This window comes from Pseudopipra pipra, chromosome 26 (assembly GCF_036250125.1).
Source record: "Pseudopipra pipra isolate bDixPip1 chromosome 26, bDixPip1.hap1, whole genome shotgun sequence".
NCBI classification, from domain to species: Eukaryota; Metazoa; Chordata; class Aves; order Passeriformes; family Pipridae; genus Pseudopipra; species Pseudopipra pipra.
The window spans coordinates 2,648,696-2,675,587 of record NC_087574.1 but is presented as its reverse complement, the minus strand read 5'-3'; the positions used below and the strand labels follow the sequence as shown (position 1 = coordinate 2,675,587).

The window sequence follows — 26,892 nt, the reverse complement described above, 5'->3', positions numbered from 1 at the left end:
CATCCGAGGGCTTAGAGCCTTTTAGTATAAATTGCTCCCAGAATCCATGTCACAACTCCTTATATGGTGCTGCTTTTTTTCCCTTAGTTGCCATGCCAACAGCAGCACTGCACCATTCATCAGCTCCGGTCCTGGGCTGCATCGCCAGCCCCCCGGCTTACTCCGAAATGTTCGGGAGAGCATCCCTGAGCCACTCACTCCTCCTTTATTTCCCTGTTCCTTCAGCACTTCGCTCTAGGAAAACAGCAAATTAAGCTGCGCCATAGAAAGGAACTGTAGAAATCCTCCGTTTTCCCCCCCGAGGGAGGCGTAAAGGCTGCGTTTGCTGCAGCGTTCCGGAAGGAATTAAAACAACTCGGGGGACTTGGCGAAGAGGGGAAGGCTCCGTGTCCACGAGTCTTCTCCAAAATCCTCCCGGAGCCGCTCCGTGGCCCCCCGAAGATGCTGAGGTGATGCTGAGGTGATGCTGAGGTGGTGCTGAGGTGGTGCTGAGGGGATGCTGAGGTGGTGCTGAGGGGATGCTGAGGGGATGCTGAGGGGATGCTGAGGGGATGCTGAGGGGATGCTGAGGTGATGCTGAGGTGATGCTGAGGGGATGCTGAGGGGATGCTGAGGTGATGCTGAGGGGATGCTGAGGTGATGCTGAGGTGATGCTGAGGTGGTGCTGAGGTGATGCTGAGGTGATGCTGAGGTGATGCTGAGGGGATGCTGAGGTGGTGCTGAGGTGATGCTGAGGGGATGCTGAGGTGATGCTGAGGTGATGCTGAGGGGATGCTGAGGGGATGCTGAGGGGATGCTGAGGTGATGCTGAGGGGATGCTGAGGTGATGCTGAGGTGATGCTCGGAGGGGCGGCGGGTGCCGCAGGGAGCCGCCGGTCGGTCGGTCGCGCTTTCGGGAGCGGAGCTTTGACATCAGCGGCGGGAGGTGTCACCTGTAACATCATCCTGACGTGGGGAGCGGCGGGCTGGAGCCGGCGCTAGGGAGAGGGGGGCACCAGAGGAGGATCCGGGCTGGAGTGCTGCTCTCCAGGCGCTGGGATCCCTGAATTCCCAGCCTGGCCCGGCTGCACGCACAGGGGATGGGGAGAGCAGACAAAGCCCTGTGAGTATTTGGCCAATTTGTGGTGCCTGGACTTTGACTGGAATTGTGTTTGGCGTTCCTTGGCCTCCTCTAACTGCAGGAAATCAACGTGCAATAAGGGATTCTGGGGCTCCTGCTTGGCAAGGAAGCCATTACTAGGAGGGATTTGGTGTCAGGAAGGGTGATGCTGCTGCTGCTTATTTGTCTTGTAGTTGTTGTTGCAATAGTTTTACATAATCCGAGTTTGTCACCTCGCTCGCGTGTGCAGAATTCCTCCCACAAACCCAAACGAATGTGCAGTGAAAAAATTCCATTTCTCAGCATTTGCTGGAATAGATCTGCTGGGGAGAGAGTTGGAAATGCTACAGATACCAAGTGGTTTGTTTTTAAAATGTTAGAACAATAGGATTGAGATAAGGTTTTCCTTCTCGTTCCAAAATGACCACAGATTAGATTGGAATGGATTGTAAAACCCCCATGTGCTGAGAGAGGGAGATATTTGCTTTTCACAAAGAGTTTTAATTCAGTGCTGCTAGAAACACAAATAAATAAACAATCGTTATCAAGGTGTGATTTGAGGAAAAGCTGTTGAAGTGCCTGGTGCTCGTGTTGCAGCTCATTTTTGTGCTTAAAATTGCTGGTGGCAGGAGAGCTTTTGCTCTTTTTAAGGTATTTTTATACCGTAATGTTTGCAGCAGGCTTGTGTTCCTTTCTGTTGAATTCTCTGTCATACTGTGGGCAAGACACTGATGTGAAATTCCTGGTTCTGTGTGGGAGTGGAGGTTGGGTGGGAGGCCCACCCTGCACCTGGGGATGCACAGCAGATCCAAGGCACCCACTTACCTGGGAAGTGCCCCCACATTCGGGAGGGGGTTTCAAGGTGCTTAGTATGTGGTTTTTTTCTGGGCACAATTCATTTTCCATTGAATTTTCCCTGATGCCACGCAAACCGAGGCTGGCTAGAGGTTTCACAAGTAGAAAACTTGCGTTTTGTCAGAATTATTGATTTAAAAAATGACCTCACACACACACACAGAGAAGCAACACTTCATTGTGCTTCGGGCACATGGATTTTTCAGTCCTGTCTTGAACTCTTCACGTGACAAACCCCGATGTCTCAGGAAGAATTTTTTCATGGAAAGGGCTGTCAGGCACTGGCAGGGGCTGCCCAGGGAGGTTTGGAGTCCCCATCCCTGGAGGTGTCCAAGGAAGGACTGGACGTGGCACTCAGTGCTCTGGGCTGGGGGACAAGGTGGGGATGGGGCACAGGGATGATCCTGGAGGTCTTTTCCAACCTCAGTATTTCTGGGATTTTGCCTCCAACAATGAACCTGCTGGAGAAGGATGATCCTCGTTCAGTTACAGTAACGTGCACTGAATATTTTTTTCCTGGTGTGCCAGTTCTTAACTATCCATTTTTGGGATTCTTGCTCCATTATTTTTGGACTTGTGATTTGTTTTGACAGGCACAGACCTAAATGGAAACCAACTGGGCTTGCAGAGATGAAACAGGTGGATGAATGTGCCCCTGTGTACCCACAGATGCACATTTATCTTTATTAAACCAACAGAACTCTTCGTGTGAAACGGGGAAATTTCCCACTTAAGTTTTTTTTTGGAGCTCCAAAACTGTCTTTGAAATTTATGCAGATAAATAATACGTCTGTTTGTAACTTTTGGAATTCAAACAAATCCTGCATTGAGGGGTTTTTGTTTGCTGGAGATCTGTCAAACTCGTGACGTTTTTGCATTGATTTCTGCGTAGTTTGGACGTAACTTTTATTTTTTTGAATGAAAGCAAGGAAAAAAATGGCAGATCACATTTATTGGCTTTTGAAAGTCCAGTTCTAGCATGGTTTTTTCCCCAGTGCTGTTTATAAGACAAACCCTATTCTGTCTTGTTTTGACACCCTTCCATATTGACAGAGTAGGAATTGCAAGCGAGAGATGCAGAAAATCCCACATTTTCCCTCGGTGTTGGTGAGGTTGTTGCCTGCCCACCAGCCCTGCAGAACCTTTAGAATTTGCTCTTCCCACGGATTGTATTTATTTGCATCGAGGCTGTTGGACTGCTCAGCCTTGCAGAGGATGTGGTAAACATGTCATCACAGCCCTGGAGCTGGGAGAAGGTGATAACAGCTCTGCCTTTCACATCATTCCGTAGATGCTTAAACAAAGGAAGGACCCCAAAAGTTTCTTTAGTGCAGAAAAACGTTAAAAAAGGCAAAAAAACCAGTCGTGAACCTCCATGGCTTTTTCAGAGGCTCGGGGATAGGAATTGTCCTTATTTCACACTGGGGCTGCACAAAATGGAGCATCTGTCACGATTACACTTCTGCTGTGTGAGAATCTGAATTTTTAGACGTAGCTAAGAGGTTTCTATAGCAAGAGGAGGTGGTGTAGGAAGCCTCCTGTGGAGTTAAATCAGGCCATCTCTCTTCCCCTGGCTACGTCTTTCCTCCTCCTGCTCCCGGAACGTGCCCTCGGAGGTGTCCTGTGCACTTGGGAGCAGAAGAGCCTTCACAGGATTCTCTTTGGAATAAGCCCTTGTGTCCTCCTGGGCTGCTTGTTTTCTGGGGAAAAGCCATCATCTCCAACTGGGCGTGTTCTCTGGTCTTCTCCTACTTCTGTCACAGCGGGACAGCCTGGTTTGGAAACCTCTCCTGTGTCCTCATGACTGGGGTGTTGGGTTGGGTCACTTCCCAAAGGCTCAGCATTCCTTTGGCAGAAGTTGATTTCTGGTGGGATCTGTTCCTGGTTGGCTCTGATCCTGCAGGAGGCCCTGGTCAGGCTCAGAAAGACTCAGGGTCTTATCACCAGCTTTGGGGTGGTGCCACTCATGAAACATTCCAGCAGCACATGAGCAGGTTTCTGGTGGGTCATTGCAGAGCCATGGGCTGGATTCTCATCCCAGATCCCTGACCAATGCCCAAACCAGACAGGAGGTTGAGGATTCAACTGGATCTTTGGCTCTGGACCTTTCCTTGGCACTTGGCATCTCTGTCCTTGCTCCAGGGTGACATCCCTTGAGTAGCTGTTGGTGCTGTGTAATTCCAGTCCTGGATAAAGAGGCTACAAAAGAGATGGAGAGGGGATTTTTATGAGGTCATGTGGTGACAGGACAAGGGTGAATGGGTTCAAATTGCCAGAGGGCAGGGTTAGATGGGATATTGGAAAGGAATTCTTGGCTGGGAGCATGGGGAGGCCCTGGCACAGGTTGCCCAGAGAAGCTGTCCCTGGAAGTGTCCAAGGCCAGGTTGGATAAATTTGGAGCAACCTGGGCTGGTGGAAGGTGTCCCTGCCCATGGCAGGGGGTGGCACTGGATGGGCTTTGAGGTCCTTCCAACCCAAACCACTCTGGGATTCTGTGATTAATGGCTGGTTTAATTATTTGGAGTTCTATCAAAGATGCCTTTGGCCCAGAACATCCCAGCTGTGTTGGGATATACCTGTGTGCCACGTGTTGCCAGAAACCTTCACCAGCAGCTCTTGGCACCTCAAAACATGCAGTAGTATAATCCATCCCTCCCCATGCAGTTCATTAAGAAATAACTTATTTTCTGTTACCAAAATATGATTCTTGGTTCGTTTCCAAGTACATATTGTGCATATACATTTCTGAACGAGCTGCTTTCTTATTCCAGCATCAGCTTTTTTAACAGGCAAAATAATCCCCCTCTAAGCACCCTCTTTGTTGAGCTGCAGCTGATGGCCTGAGGTTTTTATGCTGCAGGTGGAGATGGGCATTTTTCCTGTCGACAGAGAAGGAACATCCCCTCAGCTCAATGAAATGAGAAAACAAATTAACCCAAACTGGCTTGAAATGGTACTTTGACCAAAGGAAAAAAAAAATAAAAATCCTCACTTGCAGTGTTTTTTTGGTTCAGTACATCTGTATTTATTAAAGCAGCTCTTGAGGGTCTGACATGTGCCATGTTGTGAGTGAGTGTCACGTGTCTGACAGGGCCCACAGGTCTGGACTGTCTGTCACACTCTGAACCCTGATTTTGAAAGGGCTCCTGTGGCTTGTTTGGAGGTCTGAGCCTGATGCCTCAGCAGGTGCTGCTTCAGGTCTGGATAGTCAGTTATTTTTCAGGATTTCTTAAACACCCCATGATAATTTCTTTATCCTCTTGCTCTATCCCCCCCAGTTAGAAAAGATGCTTTTGGAGTCATGTCCCAAACCAGCCTGGTCAGCCAGGCAAGAGCCATGACAGTAGAAAATGGAAGTGTTCTGAAGGATTAGAACATTTCTAAAAACTTTTCTGGTTTGCCTTTTTTTTTTTTTTTTTTTTTTTTTTATGTTTTGCTCAAGTGAAATAAATGATGTGGTGCTGAACCTGTTGCTGGTGCTCTGGAAAACAGACCAATTCTTGCTGCCCAGTTAATCCAAGGGCAGGTTGTGTAAGGGGATGAGGAGGAATAACTCCACATCATCTCCTGGGAAAGGAGGCACTGCTACACTACATATGGGCTGAGCTTTAGCTTGTACCACACTGGTTGAAGTTTATCTTTGGGCAGAAGCCATTTGTGCATTTCTAAATAACCTTGTTGTGTTTAGAAATGCTTTGTTCTGGTTCCCAGCCCTGCCGAGCACGAACCACCTCAGCATTGCACGGCCCACTTGGTTGTGCCACAGGATTAAATTCCTGCTTTCATGTTTGCATCCAAACAGGACCTAATGTGTGGCATTGTGCAGGGTTTGATTTCGGAAGGGAGTGGGTTTGCACCGTAAATGCTTCATTGCAGGATAATCACACGTTTAGAGCTGAGCTTCACGTGAGGTTTGCTCGAGAGCTGTGGTGCTTTTTGTTTTACAGTGTCTGAGACCAGGAATTTTCAGCAGAGGAAATGTATTTGCCAGCTTTTGTAAACCTGGATTAGCAGCTGCTCATTTAAACCCAGCGTCCTTTGCTCCCAGGGATTCAAAATTTCCCCTCTTAAGCAAGCAAAGGTTGTTTCTGTCCCTTTGTGGTCACAGGATGTGTTGGGGTGTCAGGATAGTTCACGAGGAGGTCGAGGATGTTCTTTCCTCCTCTGCCTTCTGGGTTTGCTCTTTCATCCTTTCTGTGATTTTTCTCCATAAATCCAACACAGACAAACTTTATGTCCATGGATCCCTTGTTCCTGTAGGAAGCAAGACTCACTATTTTCCTTCTGATCAGTGGTAGAATCATTCAGATCAAGTTCTATTTAGACAAGTTGGGCTTAAATTCTTTGTGCTGTTTTTTTTTTCTTCCCTATTAAAATGTCCAATTTCCTATTTAATGATGAATGGACATGATTTGTGAGTGAATTTAAAGAGCCCCTTAAACTTTTACCAGAGGTTTGCATCTTCATGTCATGGAAAAAAAAAAAAAATAAGGACTGAGTACTTTGTTTGCTGCAGTTCTTCTCAGGGTAGGTTTTGAAATTTCTGGAAGCAGACTGAAGCTTGTCCAGCACGCTGTTCATAAGAGCAACAGTAAAATATAAATTATATAAATATATATAAAATATAAATTATATAAATATATATAAAATATAAATTATATAAATCTAAAGGAGCTGTACCAAAAAGACAGGAAATCCAACCTCTTGCCAAGCTGAGCTTCTACTGCAACCACAGATTGATTTGGGTTGGGAGGGACCTTAAAGATCATCCAGTTCCACCCCCTGCCATGGGCAGGGACACCTTCCACCAGCCCAGGTTGCTCCAAGCCCCATCCAGCCTGGCCTTGGACACTTCCAGGGATCCAGGGGCAGCCACAGCTTCTCTGGGCAACCTGTGCCAGGGCCTCCCCACCCTCACAGGGAACAATTTCTTCCGGAGCTTTTCTGTTGAATTTCTGTTTCTCTTTTTCTGATTCTGGAAAATGTCAGCTTTGGATGGGATGGGATGGGATGGGATGGGATGGGATGGGATGGGATGGGATGGGATGGGATGGGATGGGATGGTTGGAAGATGAAGGCATCAGCTCTGTGAGGAGATGTGACAGCCCTTGGGTACTGTGAAAGCTGGGGAGGGAGAAAGTGCAGATGGAAAAAAATATTGGATTCCGAGGGGGAGAAAGAACACTTGGTTTGACAAAGGCTGAAGTGAGGAAGGGGCGCTGAGGGTGCAGAGAAGAACTGAGCTGGGGGGAGGCAGCACCCTGGGGCTGGTTGTGATCCACATGTGTGTTCTGGGGCTGCTTTGGTGGAACTGCCCACCCTGAAGCCCCCAGACCAGCACGTGTATCTCTGACCCTCTCACAGAATCACAGAATCAGCTGGGTTGGAAGGGTCCTCTGAGATCATCCAGTCCAACCCTTGATCCAACCCCGCTGTGGTTCCCAGCCCATGGCACTGATGCCACATCCAGTCTCTTTTTAAAAATCTCCAGGGACAGAGAATCCCCCACTTCCCTGGGCAGCCCATTCCAATGGCTGAGCACCCTCTCTGCAAAGAAATTCTTCCTGATCTCCAACCTAACCCTCCCCTGGCACAGCTGCAGACCCAGCCCTCTTGTCTTGCTGATGGTTGCCTGGGAAAAGAGACCAACCCCCCCCTGGCTCCCCCCTCCTGTCAGGGAGTTGCAGAGAGTGAGGAGGTCTCCCCTGAGCCTCCTCTTCTCCAGGCTGAGCCCCCCCAGCTCCCTCAGCCTCTCCTCCCAGCACTTGTGCTCCAGTCCCTTCCCCAGCCTTGTTGCTCTTCCCTGCACCTGCTCCAGCCCCTCCATGTCCTTCCTGAGCTGAGGGCCCAGAGCTGGACACAGCACTCCAGGGGTGGCCTCACCAGTGCTGAGTCCAGGATGGTAATGTCCTGCTTCAAGGTTTCTGTGTGGGCAGGAAAATCACTCCACAGAGGGGGGAGCAGGAGCAGCAACTAAACCTGGAGTCTCCAGTGGCTCTTTGGCTTATCCAGCACATTGTTTATAAGAGCAACAGTAAAATGTGAATTATGTCAATCTCTATATTAGGTAATATATATAAAAATAGATATTTATACGTATAATCTTTAGGTGATAAAAGATATATATATATAACTTATATAAATCTAAATGTTGGAGCTGGACTAAGCATCACTCTTGCATTACAGGCAGATTTTTAGCTCCTTTATTTCTTCCCCCCTGCTGTAAGAAATGTGTAAATAATGGAGCTTGATTCTTCTCTGGCACACAAAGGCACCTGTGGCTGCATTTGGGAGACCAGCAGCCACTCAGTGTGTTGAGATTCAGGGCTGGAAGGAGCTGGGGTCCCTTTGGTGTGGTGCCATTTGCAGGTTGTGGAAGGTCGAAACTTGGAATTCCTGCAAGGATTTTCTCAGCAGAGCCAAAGGCAGGCTTGGGAGGATACAGGTTTTATCCCTGTTATACTTTCCTTTTTATCTTCTCAACCATGGAAGTGAGTGGGTGGAAGTGAGAAGGTGTTTTTGGAAGGGAAGGCACCAGCTTGGTGCCTTTGTGTGGATAAATGCTCCTGGCCTTGTTGCATTCCAGGGCTGTTTGGGAAGAGACCCTGAGAGTGCTGCCTTGCCATTCACTTAAAGGACCAGACCTGTTCCTCTGGGGGGACATCTCACTCTCAGGATGCACATTCCCTGTAGAGATTTTGGGTCTCAGTCCCCCTGGTGCTGAGGAGCTGTGCCCCTGACAGTGGGTCTGCTCGGACCCTCTGTGCTCACAGAGTCCTCACCTGCTCCTTAGATGTTCTAATTAAATCCTCCAGGCCTGCCATGTGTCCTGGCTGCTCCTCCTTCGTGGAAGGGAAGGCTGATGAGCAGTCATCACTTTTCCAAACAGGAACTTTTAACAGCTCCTTTAATTTTATGAGGAAATGAAGAATTTGAAAAGCAAATCAATTACTGAAAACTAAAGGCGGCTGAATGAGCGATTTCCTTAGGTAAAATCCACCTTTTAAATGGAGCATAATGCAGGTTTTTAAGTGTTAACAAGCAAGTGCAGCTAATTCAGGCTTGTGCCTTGCCAGATAAGCAGCTGCATTTTAAGGGTAGAATATTCTGTGAGGCTCCTACCAGCAAAGAAACACGGATCCTAAATCCAGTTTCATGTGAATGGAACAGTTTTGCATCTGTGTCAGTGTAATTACAGCTCTGCTGGTACCAGCTAACCCACCTAAATTAGTTTTAGCATAGCAAGATTTGAATGGCTGGCAAATAGAAATAAAATTACCTTCTGCAGTCACATCCCTTGCCTTTATTTTAAGTGCTGTTATCAAGCAATGAATTTATATTGGCTTGGAGCTGTGTAATCCTGTCATAAACAGGTTTGTGTAGGGAACAGGATCCAGTCTCTCACGTGCTCTATCTTGGGATTACTTGGGCTGGGAATAGTGGGATATTTCACAGTTTAGCCTTCTCTCTTTCATGGTTACAGTATCTTGGTATGATCTTGAAGATATGGTGGGAGAATGAATGAGATGTTTATGTGCAGCCCAGGCTTGCTGCTGGCCTTGGCCCCACCACTCCTGTCCCAGTTTAATTTGCCTGCATAATTTGATCCCCACCTTTGATCGTTCCTGGCTGCTTGTAGAACACTCAGCAGCGTTCTCTCAGCGCTGTCCAGAGAGAAGAATTCCTTTCTGCTGTTTTTTTACAGTTCCCTTCTAAGCCTGGAGTGCAGGTTTTCACTTTTAACCGCTCTGATTACAGGGAATTCAGCCTGAAATCACAGGCGGCCTTGGAAGGGGCAGCAGGGAAAGGGGGGGGCAGAGGTTGATCTGTCTCTGGTGACAGCAGGGTCATAAAAGCAAACTGGGACAAGGCCTGAGGAGCAGGAGGTGTTCCAGGGTGCTGGGTCACTGTCTCTGCTGGGTAACCTCTTGTCTAGAACTTCCTTAACACCAGGTGGTTGTTGTGGCATCAGGTGCTCCAGAGGAGCTTTGGGAAACTCCAGACCTGTGTGTGTGTGGAACATGGTAAGAGAAAGGGGTCTGAAGGGCATTGAGTCATAGAATGGCTTGGATTGGAAGGGACCTTAGAGACCATTCAGTGCCACCCCCTGCCATGGGCAGGGACACCTTCCACCAGCCCAGGTGGCTCCAAGCCTTGTCCAACCTGGCCTTGGACACTTCCAGGGATCCAGGGGCAGCCACAGCTTCTCTGGGCAACCTGTGCCAGGGCCTCCCCACCCTCTCAAGGAAGAATTCCTTCCCAATATCCCATCTCTCCCTGCCCTCTGGCAGTTTGAAGCCATTCCCTGTGTCCTGTCCCTTCATCCCTTGTCCCCAGTCCCTCTCCAGCTCTCCTGGATCCCCTTTAGGCCCTGGAAGAGGATCTCAGGTCTCCCTGGAGCCTTCTCTTCTCCAGGTGAACACTCCCAGCTCTCCCAGCCTTTCTCCATAGCAGAGGTGCTCCAGCCCTTGCAGCATCTTCACGGCCCCTCTGGACGTGTTTCCCCTCTGGATTGTTTCCCCTCCGGATTGTTTCCCTGTGCTCTTTCCCAGGTGTCTGGTCCTCACTGCTAGACCCAGATTGCTGAGCTCCATGAGCCTGACTCATTCTTACAGGAAGGAGAGCAGATCCTAAAGGCACACCCAGTGTCCTGAGCTCACCTGGAGCATCTCAAGCACTAGAAAAAATGTTGTAGTGGGGCAGGAGAGCAGCGACTCCAAACCCCTTCGTGTTTAAGGTGCCTTCACAGCTGCACATTGGGATTCAAATCCTGCTGTAGTCAAATCTCTGTGTAAATTAGAATGGAGAGAGTCAGAGTCCTAGAATGGTTTGGGTGGAAGTGACCTTAAAGCTCATCTAGAAGAGTGAAAATTATTCAGTACTGGGGAGATCAGCTGCGTTTTGGGAGCAGTTGTATTGCACTTGCGCTTTTCCTCTCTGGGAAGAATCATAAGTTAAATATATTTTTCTCTTTTTCTTGTGCCTTGAGCTCAGTTAAGCTTTGTCAGTGCTCAGTCAGGTTTCTTCAGCCTGCCATGCTCAGCACAGACTGTTTTAAGAAGCCCCACAACACACAAGTCCCATGCTGGGGACACTGGGACACCGGGCACTTTCCTCTGAGCTCCATCTTCCCATCAGCTTCAGTGAGGAGAGGAAAATGCCTTGGCTTCAGTAGATATTTAATTAGGTTCTGATTTCTGTCATTAAAGTTTAGCTTGAAATCTGAGTGCTGTGTTTGGATGAGTTGGGCTTTATGTTTAGAAATTGGTGAAACCAATTTCTTTCCAACCCTGAATTACCGGGTTACCTGGAATTTGATTGAAGTGACTGAGCTCTTTGCTGTTGTCTTTAGACTAAATGTCCTTTATGGTATATCCAGGTCCTTTTGAACAGTTTTCCTCATTTTCTGTGCAATATTTGAGTCACTGAATTACTGAAAGAACTTTGGGATAGTAGGAGACTGAATGGGAATAACACAATTCAGTGTTCGTGTTTTGTGGCACTCTCCTCTCATCTGTTTTGAATTTAACATTTAATGAAATAAAACTGTTGGGAAAAGGGATGTGAGGGGTTGAGGAACGTTTTCCCCTCCAGCTCTACCCTGTTTCTGCCATGTGGGAGCATTTTGGGGGTATTTGAGCAGATCTTACGTAGGCTTAAAATTTTCATGACGTGGTTTCGTCCTGTAGTCCCAAGTCTGCAGTCACTGTTTTGTTTTTTTTTAGTACAAAGTCTGAAACTTGAAAAGGAAAACTGACTGCAACAGAAATTTATGGAAAGTATCAGGGGGGAGATTGCTTGTTTTCATAACAAGATGACTTAGAGAACTGGAGCAAGTGGTGCTGCCTCCCTTTCTCCTCTTTCATCCTCCTCCTCTCATGCACAAGTTTTCACCTTGAGTCACAGATGAGGAATTTCTACTAAAAAAGGCAATTTGAAAAGGCTTCAGAAGATGCTGAAAAGAAGAGTTTTGGATGGGAAATGACATGGGGAGGTGTACACTGTGCCTCAGCTCCGAGGAGTCAAAAGCCACTTGACAGGTTTGGATGGGAAGATGAAAGTCCCATCTCCTCCTCCTGCCATGGTTGGATGGTAATTAAACAACTTCCTGCTCCTCAAAGCTCTCCCCTGCAGGGATAAAGACTTCTTGGCAGCCCACATTTGGGAAAAAACCTTATCTAGAGGGAAAGGGAGGGTGGGTTTGTCTTTCTGGGAGCATTAACAGGAGCAGCTTCCTTCCCAGAGGTTTGCCAGAATATTCCAGGGAGCAGCTGCTCAGCAGGTTCACTGGGATGCTCCCACTGGTCCAACCTAAACCAAACCACTCTGGCTGACTGGGAGAGGGCACTTTGCTGTCTGGTGTCTCCAGCAGTGAGAAGTTGGATTAAAAAAATTGCCATTTGCTCCAAATGGCAGAAAATTGTTGCACAGTCATAAACAAAATGAGAATTGAGCTGAATTCGTTCTGGAAGCACAGACTGCAGACTGCAGGTTGTGTTTTAGGCAGAATTATTTTCTCTCTGAATACAGAAATTTATTTGGAACATCATTGTACTGGCCATTATTGAACACTCCAGGCAGAAATCTGTATTATTTTATTCTACATGTATTTAAAAAACATATAAGCCTTTCAAAACCAGGGGATTTTCTCCCTTGAGCATTGATTAGAAATGTCTGTTCATACAGATGTCAGTTTTGATCAGTTATTTGTTTTTATTTGGGAGGGTTTATAATAATTTCAGGAAGTGGAGTTATAATTTGATTTATTTAAGACACTTTTTCAGAAGAGTTGCTCCTTTCTGAGGTCACTGAACACCTTTTTGTGACATCACTGCTGTGACTTGCTGATGTTTTCTGTGCATTGTTCACCTGGGGAGAGCCAGAGAGGGGGAAAGAATGTTCCAGGAGGTTTCTGTGGTCCCACAGGACTGCAGAATCCACTTCTCTGGAGAAGGATATTCCTCATTTTTTTCAAAGAAAAGATAAATTTCAGGAGCAGTAACAGGCAAAACCTTCATGTCTACATTTTAAAGAAGAACTTTTACATTAAGATAGTTGCTTTTTTGAGCAGTCCTTTCCCATTGCTGCTCTCATCCATCACCAGCTTGCTGGATTCTCCTCCTGCTTTTTTTTTTTTATTCTCTTCCCTTTTCCACCTTCATTTCCTGCAATTTTCTTCCCTTTTTTTTTTTTTTCAGGGGCCTTATCTCCCAAACTAAACGTGTTTTTCTGCAAGTTTTGGAACAAGTGTGATGTTTGCAGACAACACATTGTTCTCCCCACTTGTCTGTGCTGCCCCTGCGATAACGTGGGATGAGAGGAGAGAGGCTGGCAAAGGGAATTCAAAAAGCTTTTATGGGCTCAAAGAATAGAAGAGGGAAAAAAAAACAGGTTCCACAATGGATCCTGTAAAATAATGCTGGGTTATGTAAAGAGGATGTTAACCTTTACTGGAGGTGTTGTCACTGTTTGAATTTTAATTATTCTTTTTGATTTATCCTTAAAAACCAGAAGTACACACAGCTGGGATATTATTTCTTCAGGTTGCCCAGAGAAGCTGTGGCTGCCCCTGGATCCCTGGAAGTGTCCAAGGCCAGGTTGGATAAATTTGGAGCAACCTGGGCTGGTGGAAGGTGTCCCTGCCCATGGCAGGGGGTGGCACTGGATGGGCTTTGAGGTCCTTCCAACCCAAGCCATTCTGGGATTCTGTGATTAATGGCTGGTTTAAGTTTATTTGGAGTTCTATCAAAGATGCCTTTGGCCCAGAACATCCCAGCTGTGTTGGGATATACCTGTGTGCCACATGTTGCCAGAAACCTTCACCAGCAGCTCTGGCACCTCAAAACATGCAGTGGTATAATCCATCCCTCCCCATGCAGTTCATTAAGAAATAACTTATTTTCTGTTACCAAAATATGACTCTTGGTTCGTTTCCAAGTACATATTGTGCATATACATTTCTGAACGAGCTGCTTTCTTATTCCAGCATCAGGTTGGACGGGGCTTGGAGCAACCTGGGCTGGTGGAAGGTGTCCCTGCCCATGGCAGGGGGTGGCACTGGATGGGCTTCAAGGTCCCTTCCAACCCAAACCACTCTGGGGTTGGTGCCACAGCAGGAATGATCCCGTGGTCTGGAATTCCCCCATTATGGCTCTTAGCAAAACAAGGAGTCCTTTGGGCCCAGGGGCAGGACAGAGCTCCATCCATCCATCCCTGGTGTGCTGGGTGCAGTCCAGCCGTGCTGGGTGTGACAGTTCTCTGTTCCAGGAGCTCTGGGGATCAATAGCTCTGCAGCACTTCAGCAGTTTGGGTTGAGGGAGCTGGACCAGCTCCAGCACGTGAGTCAGGCTCTGGCACAGCCTCAGGATGAGCTAAAGGGGGGAGGGAAGGATTTGCTGAGCACCCACTTTTCCTCTCTTGAAATCCAAGTTTTCAAAGTTCGCTCCTCAAACCATGGCTCTGTCACAGCACAGCTCGGGGAGGGGTTTGTAAAACTTGGGGCATTTTAAGGATTTCATTCAAATGCTGAATTTCTGTTACAAAGAGGGTCGTGGGGGTTGTGGCTGCCCCACCCCTGGGATTGTTCAGAGGCAGGTTGGATAAGGCCTTGAGCAAACTGCTCTAGTAGGAAGGTGTCCCTGCCCATGGCAGGGGGTGGGACTGGGTGGCCTTTAAGGTCCATTCCAACCCCTCAACATCCTCTGATAATACTGTGCTTACCACAATTAAATACAGTATCCAGGTGCAGATTTCAGCTCTTCCTCAGCTGAACCAGTCACAAGAGATGAATGTGTGGTAAATCCCCCAACCCCATCATGGCAGGGGGTGGAACTTCAAGGAACTCTTTAAGGCCCCTTCCAACCCAAACCATTCTGTGATTCTGTGAAACACAGAGAGGTTCACTCATGTCCATCACATTTTCGCCTCTTTAGTGGTGATAAAACCAGTATTTTTACACAAATCTCATTAGTTCTTCCTCTTGTGACAGAGGAGTGTTCAAAGTACAGGTGAAACTCAGCTGTGTGAGGTGCAGAGAGGACAAAGCTGGGCAGAAAAGCTGATTTTGAGCCGAGCTCCTTGGCTGGACTCTCTCAGGAGCTGGAGAATCCAGGCACGTGGCCACACTTTGGTTGTATTTTGTAGGGATAAAGTGTGTGAGTCTGTGAGTAAAAAGCTCCAGTGCTTTGTGTTAATGCAGTTTGGGCAGTAATGGACGTTTTCCTGATGCATGGAAGGAGCTGGTGCATGGAGAGGCTCCCAGGAACCCTGGGATGGATCAATGCATCATCCATGTGGTGGGAAAAGAGCTGCTTGCTCCAGCATCTTCCTTGGCCATAGATAAGTTCATGTGTATCTTTATGGGTGTAAGCATAGAAAAAAGGTGTAGGTGTGTGTATATATTGTAGTCAAAGCACAGTATGAATTCAGATCTGCCAAAATAAAGCCTTGTTCAATCAATTCATTAGGTGTTAATAACCCCTTGTTAGTGAAACATTGCTGCCAGAGCTCAAACTGAATTTCAGAGCTGCAGCCTTTTGCTAATCCACGATAATTTCCTTTTATCAGCGCCTTTTAATCTAAAGAAAAGCCTTTTTCTAATTAAAATACTAACTCATCTATAAATTATGTGACAATGAAATGGTGTCAGAGAAAATGCAATAGAATTAGGGAGCTCAATGGGCTGAAGGAGAACTCGGTGCTACTAGAGATAAAATGATTATTCAGAGAGAATAAGCACATCCTGATTTTATTTAGGGTTGGTTTGATGTGGCAGTGGATGCTTGGCATTGATCACAAACAGCACTGAATTGATCCCAGCGCTCCAAGCAGATGTTCAAAAGGACAAACCATCAGCAGATCCCTGGATTTGAAGTGTTTTCCATGCTGGAGGGGCCACAGAGCTCTCCAAACTGCTCATCCAGCCTTGGAAAAGGAGCCTCAGCAGCCACTGGTGTGGGTGTGAAGGTTTGAGGGATGGGGCTGATGGTTTGTGTTTGCCGGGTGGAAACAGAACTTTCCAAATAATCTCTGGTTTTAGGGAGACTCTTCAAAAGCCAGGCTGCTGCCATTGCAGCTGGTATGGAAACACTTTCCCCAGTGTTAGTTTAGTACAGAATCCCAGGATGGTTTGGGTTGGAAGGAATATTAAGGATCGTCCATTCCCACCCCCTGCCATGGGCAGGGACACCTTCCACCAGCCCAGGTTGCTCCAAGCCCTGTCCAGCCTGGCCTTGGACACTTCCAGGGATCCAGGGGCAGCCACAGCTTCTCTGGGCAACCTGGGCCAGGGCCTGCCCACCCTCCCAGGGAGAAATCCTTGTCCCCTCTGGAAGACACAAGACCTGCTGCAGAAAGTGCCATAAACGAGCAGCTGATTAAACTTTCTGACTTCCAGCCCTGCTAATTGTGTTGCATTATGTGCTTAATTCCTGCCCTGGAATGAGCATCGCTTTCCTTGCTCAGGAAGAGTCGCTGGCAAAGTGAAATGAGAATTTTATTTGCACTGGCAGAAGGATTTTCAGTTCTCCTCCGCTGGCTCCGCCACTGATGGGGATTAATCTCGCTAAGAACTGCGGAACTCGCCCCGAAAATGGGCAGTAATGGTTTGGAATAACTTCTCAGGCACTGAAATCTGAGTTCCTACACTGGTACCACAAGTCAGTTCCTATGTGATGCCAGCCTGGTGTTTGTCACCGAGCCCCTGGGCACAGGAGGGGTCCCTGGGTGGACACAGAGCCAGGGCTGTGCCCATCAGCTCCTGGGCTGTCGTTGGTGACGGGTGGTGGCACCCAGGGACGAGGTTGGGACTCCAGGCTCCGTGGAATCCATACGTTTTTCTGAGTTAAAGGCTCATTTTGCAGTTCTGGAAAGGCAGCGACTGCCACCTTCCCTTAATCCCTGACATTTTTATAACTGGCTGCTGCACAGACCCTTTTTTCCCCGGTGTTTTTGGAAGACATAATGTTCTCTGCTCAAAAACCTGCAGTTGTGTAACAGGAAAGGGCTATTTTGATGCTGTTTAAGGCCAGAGTTGGTTTGTTCCATACAGGAAAATCCTGCAGGAATAAGAGGCCGAAGGGACTGAGCAGGTACAGAGCCCTTCAAATGATTGTTTCATGCTTTTGTTGGTTTTTATAGTTTGGGCCAAATGCTCGTCCCATGACTTTGATGGTGAGACTGGCCTGTGCTCACAGGAGGGTGTTCAGGACCAAGGCAAACAGTTGGGCCTAAAAAGTCACTTTTTTATAAAGAGATCAATTAACATTTGGCTGAAGAGTGTCAAAGCAGATTTCTGAGTTCATGGCGTTTCCATTTGTTGTTTATTCCAGGAGAAGACTAAATTCCCCAAATCTGAATCTGTCAGGATAATCTTCACTTGGACATGAGTCAGGGGGGCTTAATTCTTGCATGTGAAAATCCTCCTTTCCTGTAATCAGGTTACATGTGACTTAGGAGGAGTTTTTGTCTTTTACAGGTTCAGGATATTTGAAGTAACAGAGACTTTTTGCTCTGTGGCTTTTCCCAACCTGCAGCTGCACAGAGAGGATTGAATTGACTTTTAAAGCAAACTGTTGTGTGTGAGTCATGTTTACAAGGTGTGTCTTGGCTGGTGGAAACATGTTTTTAAGGCTCAAGTCATGCTTTTTAGGGAATAAAACCATAAAATAGGTGCAAGGCCAGGTTGGACAGGGCTTGGAGCACCCTGGTCTAGTGGAAGGTGTGGGGGGTGGAACTGGGTGGTCTTTAAGGTCCTCCCAACCCAACCCATTCTCTGAAACCCAGTAAAATGATGTGTGTGCCTGAACTTGCAGTGCAGGGAGGATCCACCTCACGGGTGATACCAAGTTCTTTGTTTCCCTCAAAGCTCCATCAGCTTGTTGAATCCACGAGCTGCTCACTTGTGCTGTCATCAGTCAGTGCTCTGGAGAAGGCAGGGATTGATGGGGTGAGGGGCTCCTCAGGGAGGAGGAGATGCAGAAATAAAACCCACACTGAGATGGGACACTGACTGATCCCTTACAGGGGGGAGCCAACCTGTTCAGTGCTGGATCTGTCAAAAGGTGCAGGTCCTGCACTTTCTGGACTTGTGTGTAGTGGTACCATCCCCCTCTCTTTATTTATTAAAATTCTTCTTCCTCTGTTTTTGCAATGAACTGTAGTGCAGAGCCTTCTGGTGACAATCCCATCACAGTCATTGGCATCTGTAGGACTGTGAGAACTCTGTTAGTTCTGTGTTCCAGAGCACAGCCACGTGGGCACAGGGTGATCTGTGGTCCTGGGGTCAGCCAGGAATGATAAAGAAAGGAAAGATGGGCTATTTCTAATATATGTTATAAAAATGACTGTTACGGGGGGGGCATGGTAAAACATTTGAAACAACCATATTTATTAAAACTGCAATTACAAATGAAATATTACAGGATTGGCCAGTGCAGGGTTGTTATTCTAAACAATTTTCAGGCTGTGGGAACGATCTTGATATTTGTTTTCATTGCATCAGGATCTGACACAAGTCCTTACTGGGAATGATTTTTCACTGATCCAGGCTGGTTTGCAGCTGGTGGGGTGTTGTGTGTGCACAGGTGGGATTTTTGGGGGGAGGTTTGTACAGAAGTTGGCATCGGGTTGTTTGTGTGAAGGGGCTGCACATCCAGTGGGTTGGGAGCAGGAGGGGCTCCAGGCTGCCCTTATCTCCCTGAATCTCCCCCATTCCTCCTGCCTGGCACAGCTCCTCTTCCACCGGCCCCCATGGGCTCCCAGGGAACGTGCTGGAAATCCCTCACCCTCATCCAGGGTTTCCTTGTGCACAGTGGCACCTGTTTGCCCTCTCCAGGTCTCCTGGGATGGATCAGGAGGGGGAAGGAGGAGAGTCAGAGGGGTTTTTAGCACCTCTTTCCGTGCAGAGATGGGAGGGTTGATTCCTTGCCTTCATTCTGCTCCCCAGGGACTCTGTTGGAAAACCACACCCCGACCTTTACCTCTGTTTTCCACACCCCTTGTTTAAAGATTCCTGGGATGGTGGATGTACAGCTCAGTTAGAGGCTGGTTGTGTGTTGTCTCTCTGGTTCCCCACCCTGGACCTGCTCAGCCTTTCCCTAAAAAACCCAGATTTATCGCTGCCTCTGAGGTCATTCCCTGCCCCGTTGAGCTTTTATTGCAGGAGATGCACAAGAACAACCCCCCATCTTTAGTTTCAGAGCCCAAATTTAATTTGTGGGACAGGGAACTATAAATATAATTTATGTAAATGGAGGGGCAGGAGGTGCTGATCCCCGGAGCTGCTGCTGAGTGGTTTTTCAAATCAGCCTTTCACTGTAATGGGCACGAGAGTTTAACTTGGAAATGCAATACAATAATATCTGCATAGAACTTATTCTCTGGTTCTCTTTCTCTGATCTGGCAGGAGCGTGTTTAAAGACTTTTACTAAACCACTTCTATTTTAGTTAATTTTATTCCAAACAAATGTTGTGCAGAATTTCATGTCTTTTAGAGTTCAGGCTGTTAAAACATGTGGAAAATCCCATTTTTCTAGTACTAGTGGTCAGCACTGCTTTGTGACAGACCCTCTTTACCTTTTCCCTGTTCTTTATTAAGTCTCTTGATCTCCTCTAGATTTGCAAGGATAAAAGTGGATGCTTGTTTTTGGCTTGGGCACCATTAGCTTTGCTCTGCTCTTTTGTGTTGAACACCAGAACCTGTTTGCTCCAACACTGAGAATCTTTTGAAATTGAAATTTTACGTCAAAGGAAACAATTACTGAACACAGCATTTGTGTGTCCAGTTCAGATATTTAGAGTTAAGTATCTTAAACCCTGATGGGCTCTGTGTACCTCTCTGTGATCTTTGCTTTTCCACAGCTGCTCGTTTGCTTCCTATAAACAACGAAATTAATAAAGTAGGAGAAAAGGAAGTGTTTTAGAGTATCAGGAATGTGCCTCGGTGCTCACACACTTTCAAGTCAGCCTGTGCAGATTGAAAGTTTAACCAAGAGCCATCTCCTTTGTAAAGAATGCAGATAATTTTTTTTTTTCCTGGCAAAAAAAAAAAAAAAAAGAGTAACCTGATATGAGTCTGACAGTGTCGTTTAGTTAAGTGCTTCCATCTGTTGCTTGCTATTTCCCTTACTCATGACCTCTCTTTCTCTCTCCCCCTCCTTCTCCTTCAGCCCCTTTGAGGAAAGCAAAGTTTGTGGAGAGCCCTCGAATCCCAGAGTCTGAGCTTGGCTCCCCAACCCTCTCTGCAGCCCAGAAGCTGGACGTTGATGCTTTCTGCCCTGGTAAGGCCCTCGCGAAGGCTCTGCGGGAACAGGGAGAGCAGGCAATTCCAGCCAGAGGGATTTTTAAAATATCACTTTGCCCAGGTGGTTGGTTGGACCTCCCCCAGCCCCAGTTTCACTGGCTCGGAAACTTGACTAAGGAATAATTTGGAATTGTTGCCCATTTCACGTTTGTTTCTCTCAGTCCTGCGTGTGGCCGCTCTCCCCCTGGAATAATTTAGAGAGGATAAAAAGGAGCCAGTGAATGCACTGCTTTAAATTTAATTTTTAATGCTGCTCTGCAGAGAGGCTGCAATAAAACCACATTTCAGAAATATCATTAAATCAGCTAAAAAGCCCAAACCGTGGGACCTTGTAACCTGCAGCCAGGAATATCGAGGGGGGGTGGGGGTGGTTGTTTTTTTTTTTACTATTATTTTATTTTTAAAGAAACACTGTTTGATTTATGCATCCTGTAGTAGTTGCTCTGAAAAGTATTCATCTTGCTCGAGGCCTCTGGCTGAAACATAAATAGAAGTGGGTCATGTCCCTTCCTGGCTTGACCCCGTTCTCATCCGTGGGCTCCGAAATCCCCCCTGAGCCCAGGCAGAGCCAGCAGATGTGTGAGTGAGTGCCTGGAATCCCGGCCTCATTTCCCAGATTTCTTCCTAACTTGGAAGTTGGGCAACCTGGGGAGGGCTGGGAAGCAGCAGCAGCCAGTGTTTGGGTGGGTTTTGTGGTGAATCCTGCACTTCCCTGCCCTGGCTTTCCCTCGTTGGGAGCCGAGGGGATCCGTGCTCGCTGCAGGCTTTGGATGTGTTGAAATGGTGTGGAAATGTGGACGTGTGCTCTGAAATCTGCAGCTACAGTAGCCAAGGTCATGCTAATGAATGGCTCTGTGGAATCAGGGGGTTTGTTTCCGTGGCTGGTGAACTCGTGGAAGAGCTTCTGGAGCACCCAAAATTGGAGGGATTAATTGAATGGTGTCCAGATTTTGAATGTGGGCTTGCTTTAATGTATTGTGTCTGAAAGAGGAGTTGTCTTAGGAAATAAAAAGATAGTCTCTGTGCTTGGCAGAGCCTCCTTTGAGGCCACAGTTGCCTTGAAAAGTGCTGCTCCTTTTTCAATCACCGTGAATTACAATTAAAATTGTGCTGTTGCAGCCCTTTTTTTCCTGACTGAATGGCTTCCTCTCTCATGTTTATAATTGTTAATAATTACAAACTTATTATGATTGCATCCACAGAGAATTAGAATGGAATTGTAAGTTTGGCTTGAAAAGCATCAGTTCCACATTCCCGTGCCTGCACGTGTGTCTGTCTCCCTCTGCCCCAGCTTTGAAGGGCAGGACTCCTGCCAAGCCCAGGGCTGGGCTCTGGCAGTGGGATCTGCAATTCCTTTAATGTCTTTTTTTTGCTGTTTGATTTCCTCTTGCTGATAGTGGAGTGATCTGAAAGGAAAAGTGGAGTCTTGTACTGCCTGGAAGTGTCGTTAAAGGAACATGAAGGAAGGGGGAAAAGTGACAGCAGGGGGGTTGTCACAGAGGAGTCAGGGAACCATTTATCTTGGAAAAGACCTTTAAAATCATCAAGTCCCACCATAAACCCAACTATGCCAAGGGCACCACTAAACCACGTCCCCAAGTGCCTTGCTGGTGTACTTGGAATAGGGAGGAGTCTGTTGGGGAAGGATTTCTGAAGCTGTTCATGGAAGGAAGGTGCCTGGGTCTGTGGAAGGTGCCTGGGTCTGTGGAAGGTGCCTGGGTCTGTGGAAGGTGCCTGGGTCTGTGGAAGGTGCCTGGATTGATGGATCCTGCTGGGAAGGTGGCAGTAATGTGAGAGCTGGAGGTTTTGCTGGGCTGGAAGGCTGGATTGAAGGAGCTCAGGAGGTGAGCCCTTGGAAGGAAGCAGGTGGCTGGAAGGGGATCCTTGTGTAAAGAGGAAAAGAAAGAACAAAGATATGGACAACTTGTAGGGACCAAAGGACTTTGAGTCTGGGTGTAGGGTCCAGCTCCTGATGGGAAGGTGGAGGAAGAGGGGCTGAGTCCTACCCTGGACCATGGCAAAGCTTCAGGCACTGCCTGCAGTCAGTTTTCCAGGGAAATACAGCTCCTTTCTTCAGTGTTAGGCTTAGTCTAACCCTCTTCTAAAACATGTGTGTCCTGTGAAGGATTAATTAGCACACAGGGCTAAATCCTGAGCATCTCCAGGAATGATGGTGTGAGCTGAAAGAAGGAAGAAAATCAGGCTGAAGGGTCTGCCTGGCAATGGAGTGGAGGTGGAGTGGTTTGTAACGTGATCCCTGACAAGAAATGTAATTAATTATATGCTTAAAGGCAGTTTAAAACCCTAACTAGCAAAGAAAAGAGAACATTATCTGCTCTGCACCCAGGAATGACGGTTTCAATTGGAGATGCCGAGAGGTGAAGTTTTTGCTCAGTCCCAAAATGTTTATTTTAAGGCTTCAGGCAAATTTCAGCACATTCCAGGGAGGTGGTTTCCTGAGCAACCACGGTGCCACCAGTGGCCTCTCGTGCTCCTGGGGGGAGGATTGGTTGTGACATCTCCAGGGTGAGTCAGTGTGTGTGGGGTGACGCGCTCCCGACGTTCCAACTTCGAGGAAAAAGAAAGAACATCAAGGTGCTGAGTGTCTTTTGAGGGAAGTTTTAATAGATGTGGTTAAAGTTTTAAGCTTGGTATAGTCTTTTTTTTTTTTTTTTTTTAAATTACATTCGTTGTTTAGAGGAAGGAGTGTAGGTGGCTAAAAATTAATTAAATCTTTTCAGGTGAAAGCAGAAATTGGCCCACATTTTATAGTTGTTGCATGTCACATGATGACAAAAAAGCCGTTTCACGGCTTTGAGAAACCCATTAGTACCAGAATTATATTTCTGTGACTGTTCTTGTGATTGCAGTGCTCGTTCAGAGTTCAGTCCAGCACTTTCTGCCTTGGAGTGTCAGCGGAGGAGAAGGAATTGGTTCCTTGTTTCTACCCTGGGAGGGTGGGGAGGCCCTGGCACAGGGTGCCCAGAGAAGCTGTGGCTGCCCCTGGATCCCTGCAAGTGTCCAAGGCCAGGTTGGATGGGGCTTGGAGCAACCTGGGCTGGTGGAAGGTGTCCCTGCCCATGGCAGGGGGTGGCACTGGATGATCTTTAAGGTCCCTTACAACCCAAACCCCTCTGTGACTCAGTGACTTAACAGAGACTTTATTGAGAGGATCTGGAAGGTTTCTGATCCTCCCTCCTTGTCTCTCCTGATCCTGCAGACACTGCTCAGCAGAGGTCTTTGTGGTTTCCTTCCTGTCAGCCTTCCAAAGGCAGTGGGACCCTTGGGATGACACCCCCACAGCCATCACTGCTCTTCAAGGGGGAGAAGGTGGAAGAGTAGCAGTTGTAGACCTTCAACCCTCCATTGTTCAACTTTTAAACCTCCTCTGCAGTGGTTCTGGTGACTCAGTGTAGTGTGTAGGTTTTCCCCCCACTTCACCACCCCCACTCCCTTAGTTGTGGTCACGAGGGCATCTTCCTTTGAGCTGCTTTTTGTTACTCATGGTGGCTAAAACATGTTTTGACTTCTAAGTGCTCAGGAAACCTCTTGGCAATGGTCAGAGATGGATGGTGCTTTCAGGTAACAGCCCTTTGCCTCAGATTAATGTTTGCAGTTGCATTTTGTGTGATTTATTACCTTGGTGCCGTGTTCCAAAGGCTAAGTGTGTTATGACATTATCTTTTAATTTGATTAACTCCTCCTTCAGAAATTTTGGGACACAAATGTTGAGTGTCTGGTCAGGGGCTGTTTGCTTGTTCCACGTTAGGTTGGCAGGCATCTGTTTCCAGCCCTGATTGAGTTAGGAACCACGGACAGGGAGGGGTGATTTACCATCTCCAGCAGCACTTGTGTTCATCTCATCACTCCTTTTTTCTCTTCCTTTGGTTGAAGGATCGTTGAGGTTGCTGTCTGCTTGCTGCTGCTGCTTTCTTATCACCATGTAAAATGTGTATTTCTCGTTTTACACGATCCACACGCTCCCCCTGAACGCAACAAAACATCTCTCAGGTGTTGCAAAAAGCTCTTTCAGAGGGAATGCAGGAACCAGCATTGTACTCTGATGTTTCCTGGTGAAAGTACAGGCAGTGAGGCAAAAATACCCACAGAATTTCAGCCAGCAGGATCCTGCTCCAACCTCTGTGCTACTGCACAGCGATGGGCTGGGGGAAGGAGAGGGAACAGTCAAACCAGCTGTGGTCTGACAGAGGGTTTTACTGTTGAATCTTGTGGTTGTCCCAGCATTACCAAGCCCACTGACCTGAAGGGAATGGGAAATCGTTGTGATCAGCCCTCGTTGCAGGAGAGCAGTAATTTGGCACATCGGTTGCCATGGCAGCGATTGACTTTTCTCCAGCCGCTCTTGGGACGTTGCTGGTTCCTTCTGCCATATCAAGGGATGGAAACAGCTTCAGAATGAACTCCTGGATTGACAAAACAAGCCCCACCCTGGTCTGAAATTCTGGTCCTGAGAGAGGAATGCTGAAGGCATTGGTAGAATTCCAGGTGTGAATCCATTTGGGATTGGCCACAGACCACCTGCTGTCAGGTATCATCGAGTCTGGAGAACAGTGACTGGGTTCAGAGTTTAGGGTTTATTGAATCTTCTTGTCAAAGGGGAGATGCTCAAGAGAAGAAGTGAAAATAATATGAATCCCACAGATTATTGCCATGTGTTCTAACTGTTACATACTTGGAGATGTCATGGTATTCTTGAAGCTTCCTGATGTGGTCTGTGAACGACCAACTTCCCTTACAACCCAGGGTTTGGGTTCATCTCCCTGGGAGAAAAATAAAATGGGGAAAAGGAGGGGAAAAGGCTCTTAAATGATCCAAATTCCATTAATGTGAAGAACTTCAAAGTGTTGTGACTGCTGCCAAAGGTGTCACCTGGATGGTGTGTTGCACATCAGGTACTTCAGCAACAGAAGTTCCTGCAGCCTCCACCTCTGGCTGCCCATCCCAATGGATCCCAGGGAATCTTAACGAGTTGTTTTGCCTTATCAAGCAGGGGTGCTTGCTTTGAGCTGCCTGTTGGGGAACAGTAACTTTTTTGTGCTGATACTTGAGCTTATGGAATGTTTAGAGCTTTCTGTCTTATCCCAGCAAAGCAACCCTGTTCCCTTTGCAGCTGCCACTGCTGGGCCTGGGAGGATCAGTGTGAAACCTCCTCCCCTTCCACATCTGAGCAAGTGACAGATTTCCTGTTGATTGAGTGGCTGCTGCCTTAGGAGTTTCCTTTTCTAGTGGATTATGTTTTGAAGACAAGGGCAGCCTGCACTGGTGTTTCCAATTCATAGAATCCCAGACTGGTTTGGGTTGGAAAAGACCTTAAAGCCCATCCAGTGCCACCCCCTGCCATGGGCAGGGACACCTTCCACTAGCCCAGGTTGCTCCAAGCCCCATCCAACCTGGCCTTGGACACTTCCAGGGATCCAGGGGCAGCCACAGCTTCTCTGGGCAACCTGTGCCAGGGCCTTACCACCCTCACAGGAAAGGAATTTTTCCCAGTGTCTCATCTAAACCTGCCCTCTGGCAGTTTGAAGTCATTACTGTTGAAGGTGAGGGCAGGTTTTGCAGGAATGCATATAAATTCTGTCTTTTTGAGAACATCTCCATCCCTGGAGGTGTCCAAGGCCGGGTTGGATGGGGCCTGGAGTGTTTGTTTTGCTCCAGGGTTGTGTTCCAGTGCTGACTCTCTGTGCCACTTTGGGTGTAGAACATTGTGCTGCAGGCAAAGGGGGGAGGATTTAGGTAAGTTCAGGGACTGTTCCAGTGGATGGGGTACATCGGATGATGGCAGGTCCTGGACTCTCAGCCCAGATCTCCAGCACTATCCCAGTAGTCTCTGCTTGCTCAAGTGCCTCAAATCACCTTTTCTACAAAGGGCTCCATCTTCAGCTCCTTTGTTGGCCAAATACATCCACCTGTAAAGCAAAGTTATCTATCTTGGATGGGACAAAGACATGGCTAATAATGGGACATCACTGTGTCTTCCACTGGAGTCACTGGACCTTCTAATGATGGATAACATACCTGGAATTTCACTCTGCAGCAGTTTTAGCTCTGGCTTAGATCACAGGACATGGATTTATCTCAAACCTGACAGATTCTGCACAGGTCCAAAGTCTCCTGTCTCAGACTCAGAAATCATATTGAAAAGTTGCAATGGATTTTTTTTTTCCCCCTGTAGGTCTCAGGTAACAAATCTCTCTCCTGTTTGCCTTCTGCCTAATTTCTTTTGGACAATCTATTACACTTGGTAATCAAAGGCATCTGCTGCCAGTATCATTCAAAGTGAAATGTTCAGCTGTTTTTCCACCTTCAGGATCTCAGTTTATTGCTGAGAATGGTAAAATGTGCCCTTTGAACTCCCAGCAGTGCTGCCCACTCAGTGCTGAAGGCTCTGGTGTTTCTCAGTGTCTTCCTGAAGTGTCACAGGAGCTCTGATCTGCACTTGCATTTTATAAGTATCAGTTCTGGCCAAAACTAAATCATTGCCTCTGGACTTTCCCTTCTTTTGGAGAAAAGACCCACCAGTACCTCCAGTTTGGGGAGGATACTGCCTGTCAAACTAGATTTGGGGATTCACTTCAGCCTTGTGCATCCTGTGGGGATGCTGTTCCTGCTCAGCCCC

The 26,892-nt window shown here is 47.4% G+C and overlaps 1 protein-coding gene across 12 annotated transcripts in view; it reads left to right on the top strand.

Annotated features, from left to right (window-relative positions):
* The window catches only part of TANC2 (tetratricopeptide repeat, ankyrin repeat and coiled-coil containing 2), a 238,360-nt gene that overhangs the window by 96,081 nt on the left and 115,387 nt on the right, over positions 1-26,892 (top strand). For 6 of the 12 annotated variants that reach the window (XM_064636755.1, XM_064636753.1, XM_064636757.1 and 3 more), the window contains one exon: positions 20,122-20,232. The exons of 2 other annotated variants lie outside the window; for them this stretch is intronic. In XM_064636755.1, the coding sequence (XP_064492825.1) occupies positions 20,122-20,232 (111 nt within the window). Of the gene's footprint in view, positions 1-136; positions 472-680; positions 692-1,081; positions 1,103-20,121; positions 20,233-26,892 lie in introns of those variants that run through there. 4 more of the 12 variants (XM_064636763.1, XM_064636762.1, XM_064636765.1 and 1 more) reach the window with 4 other exon arrangements.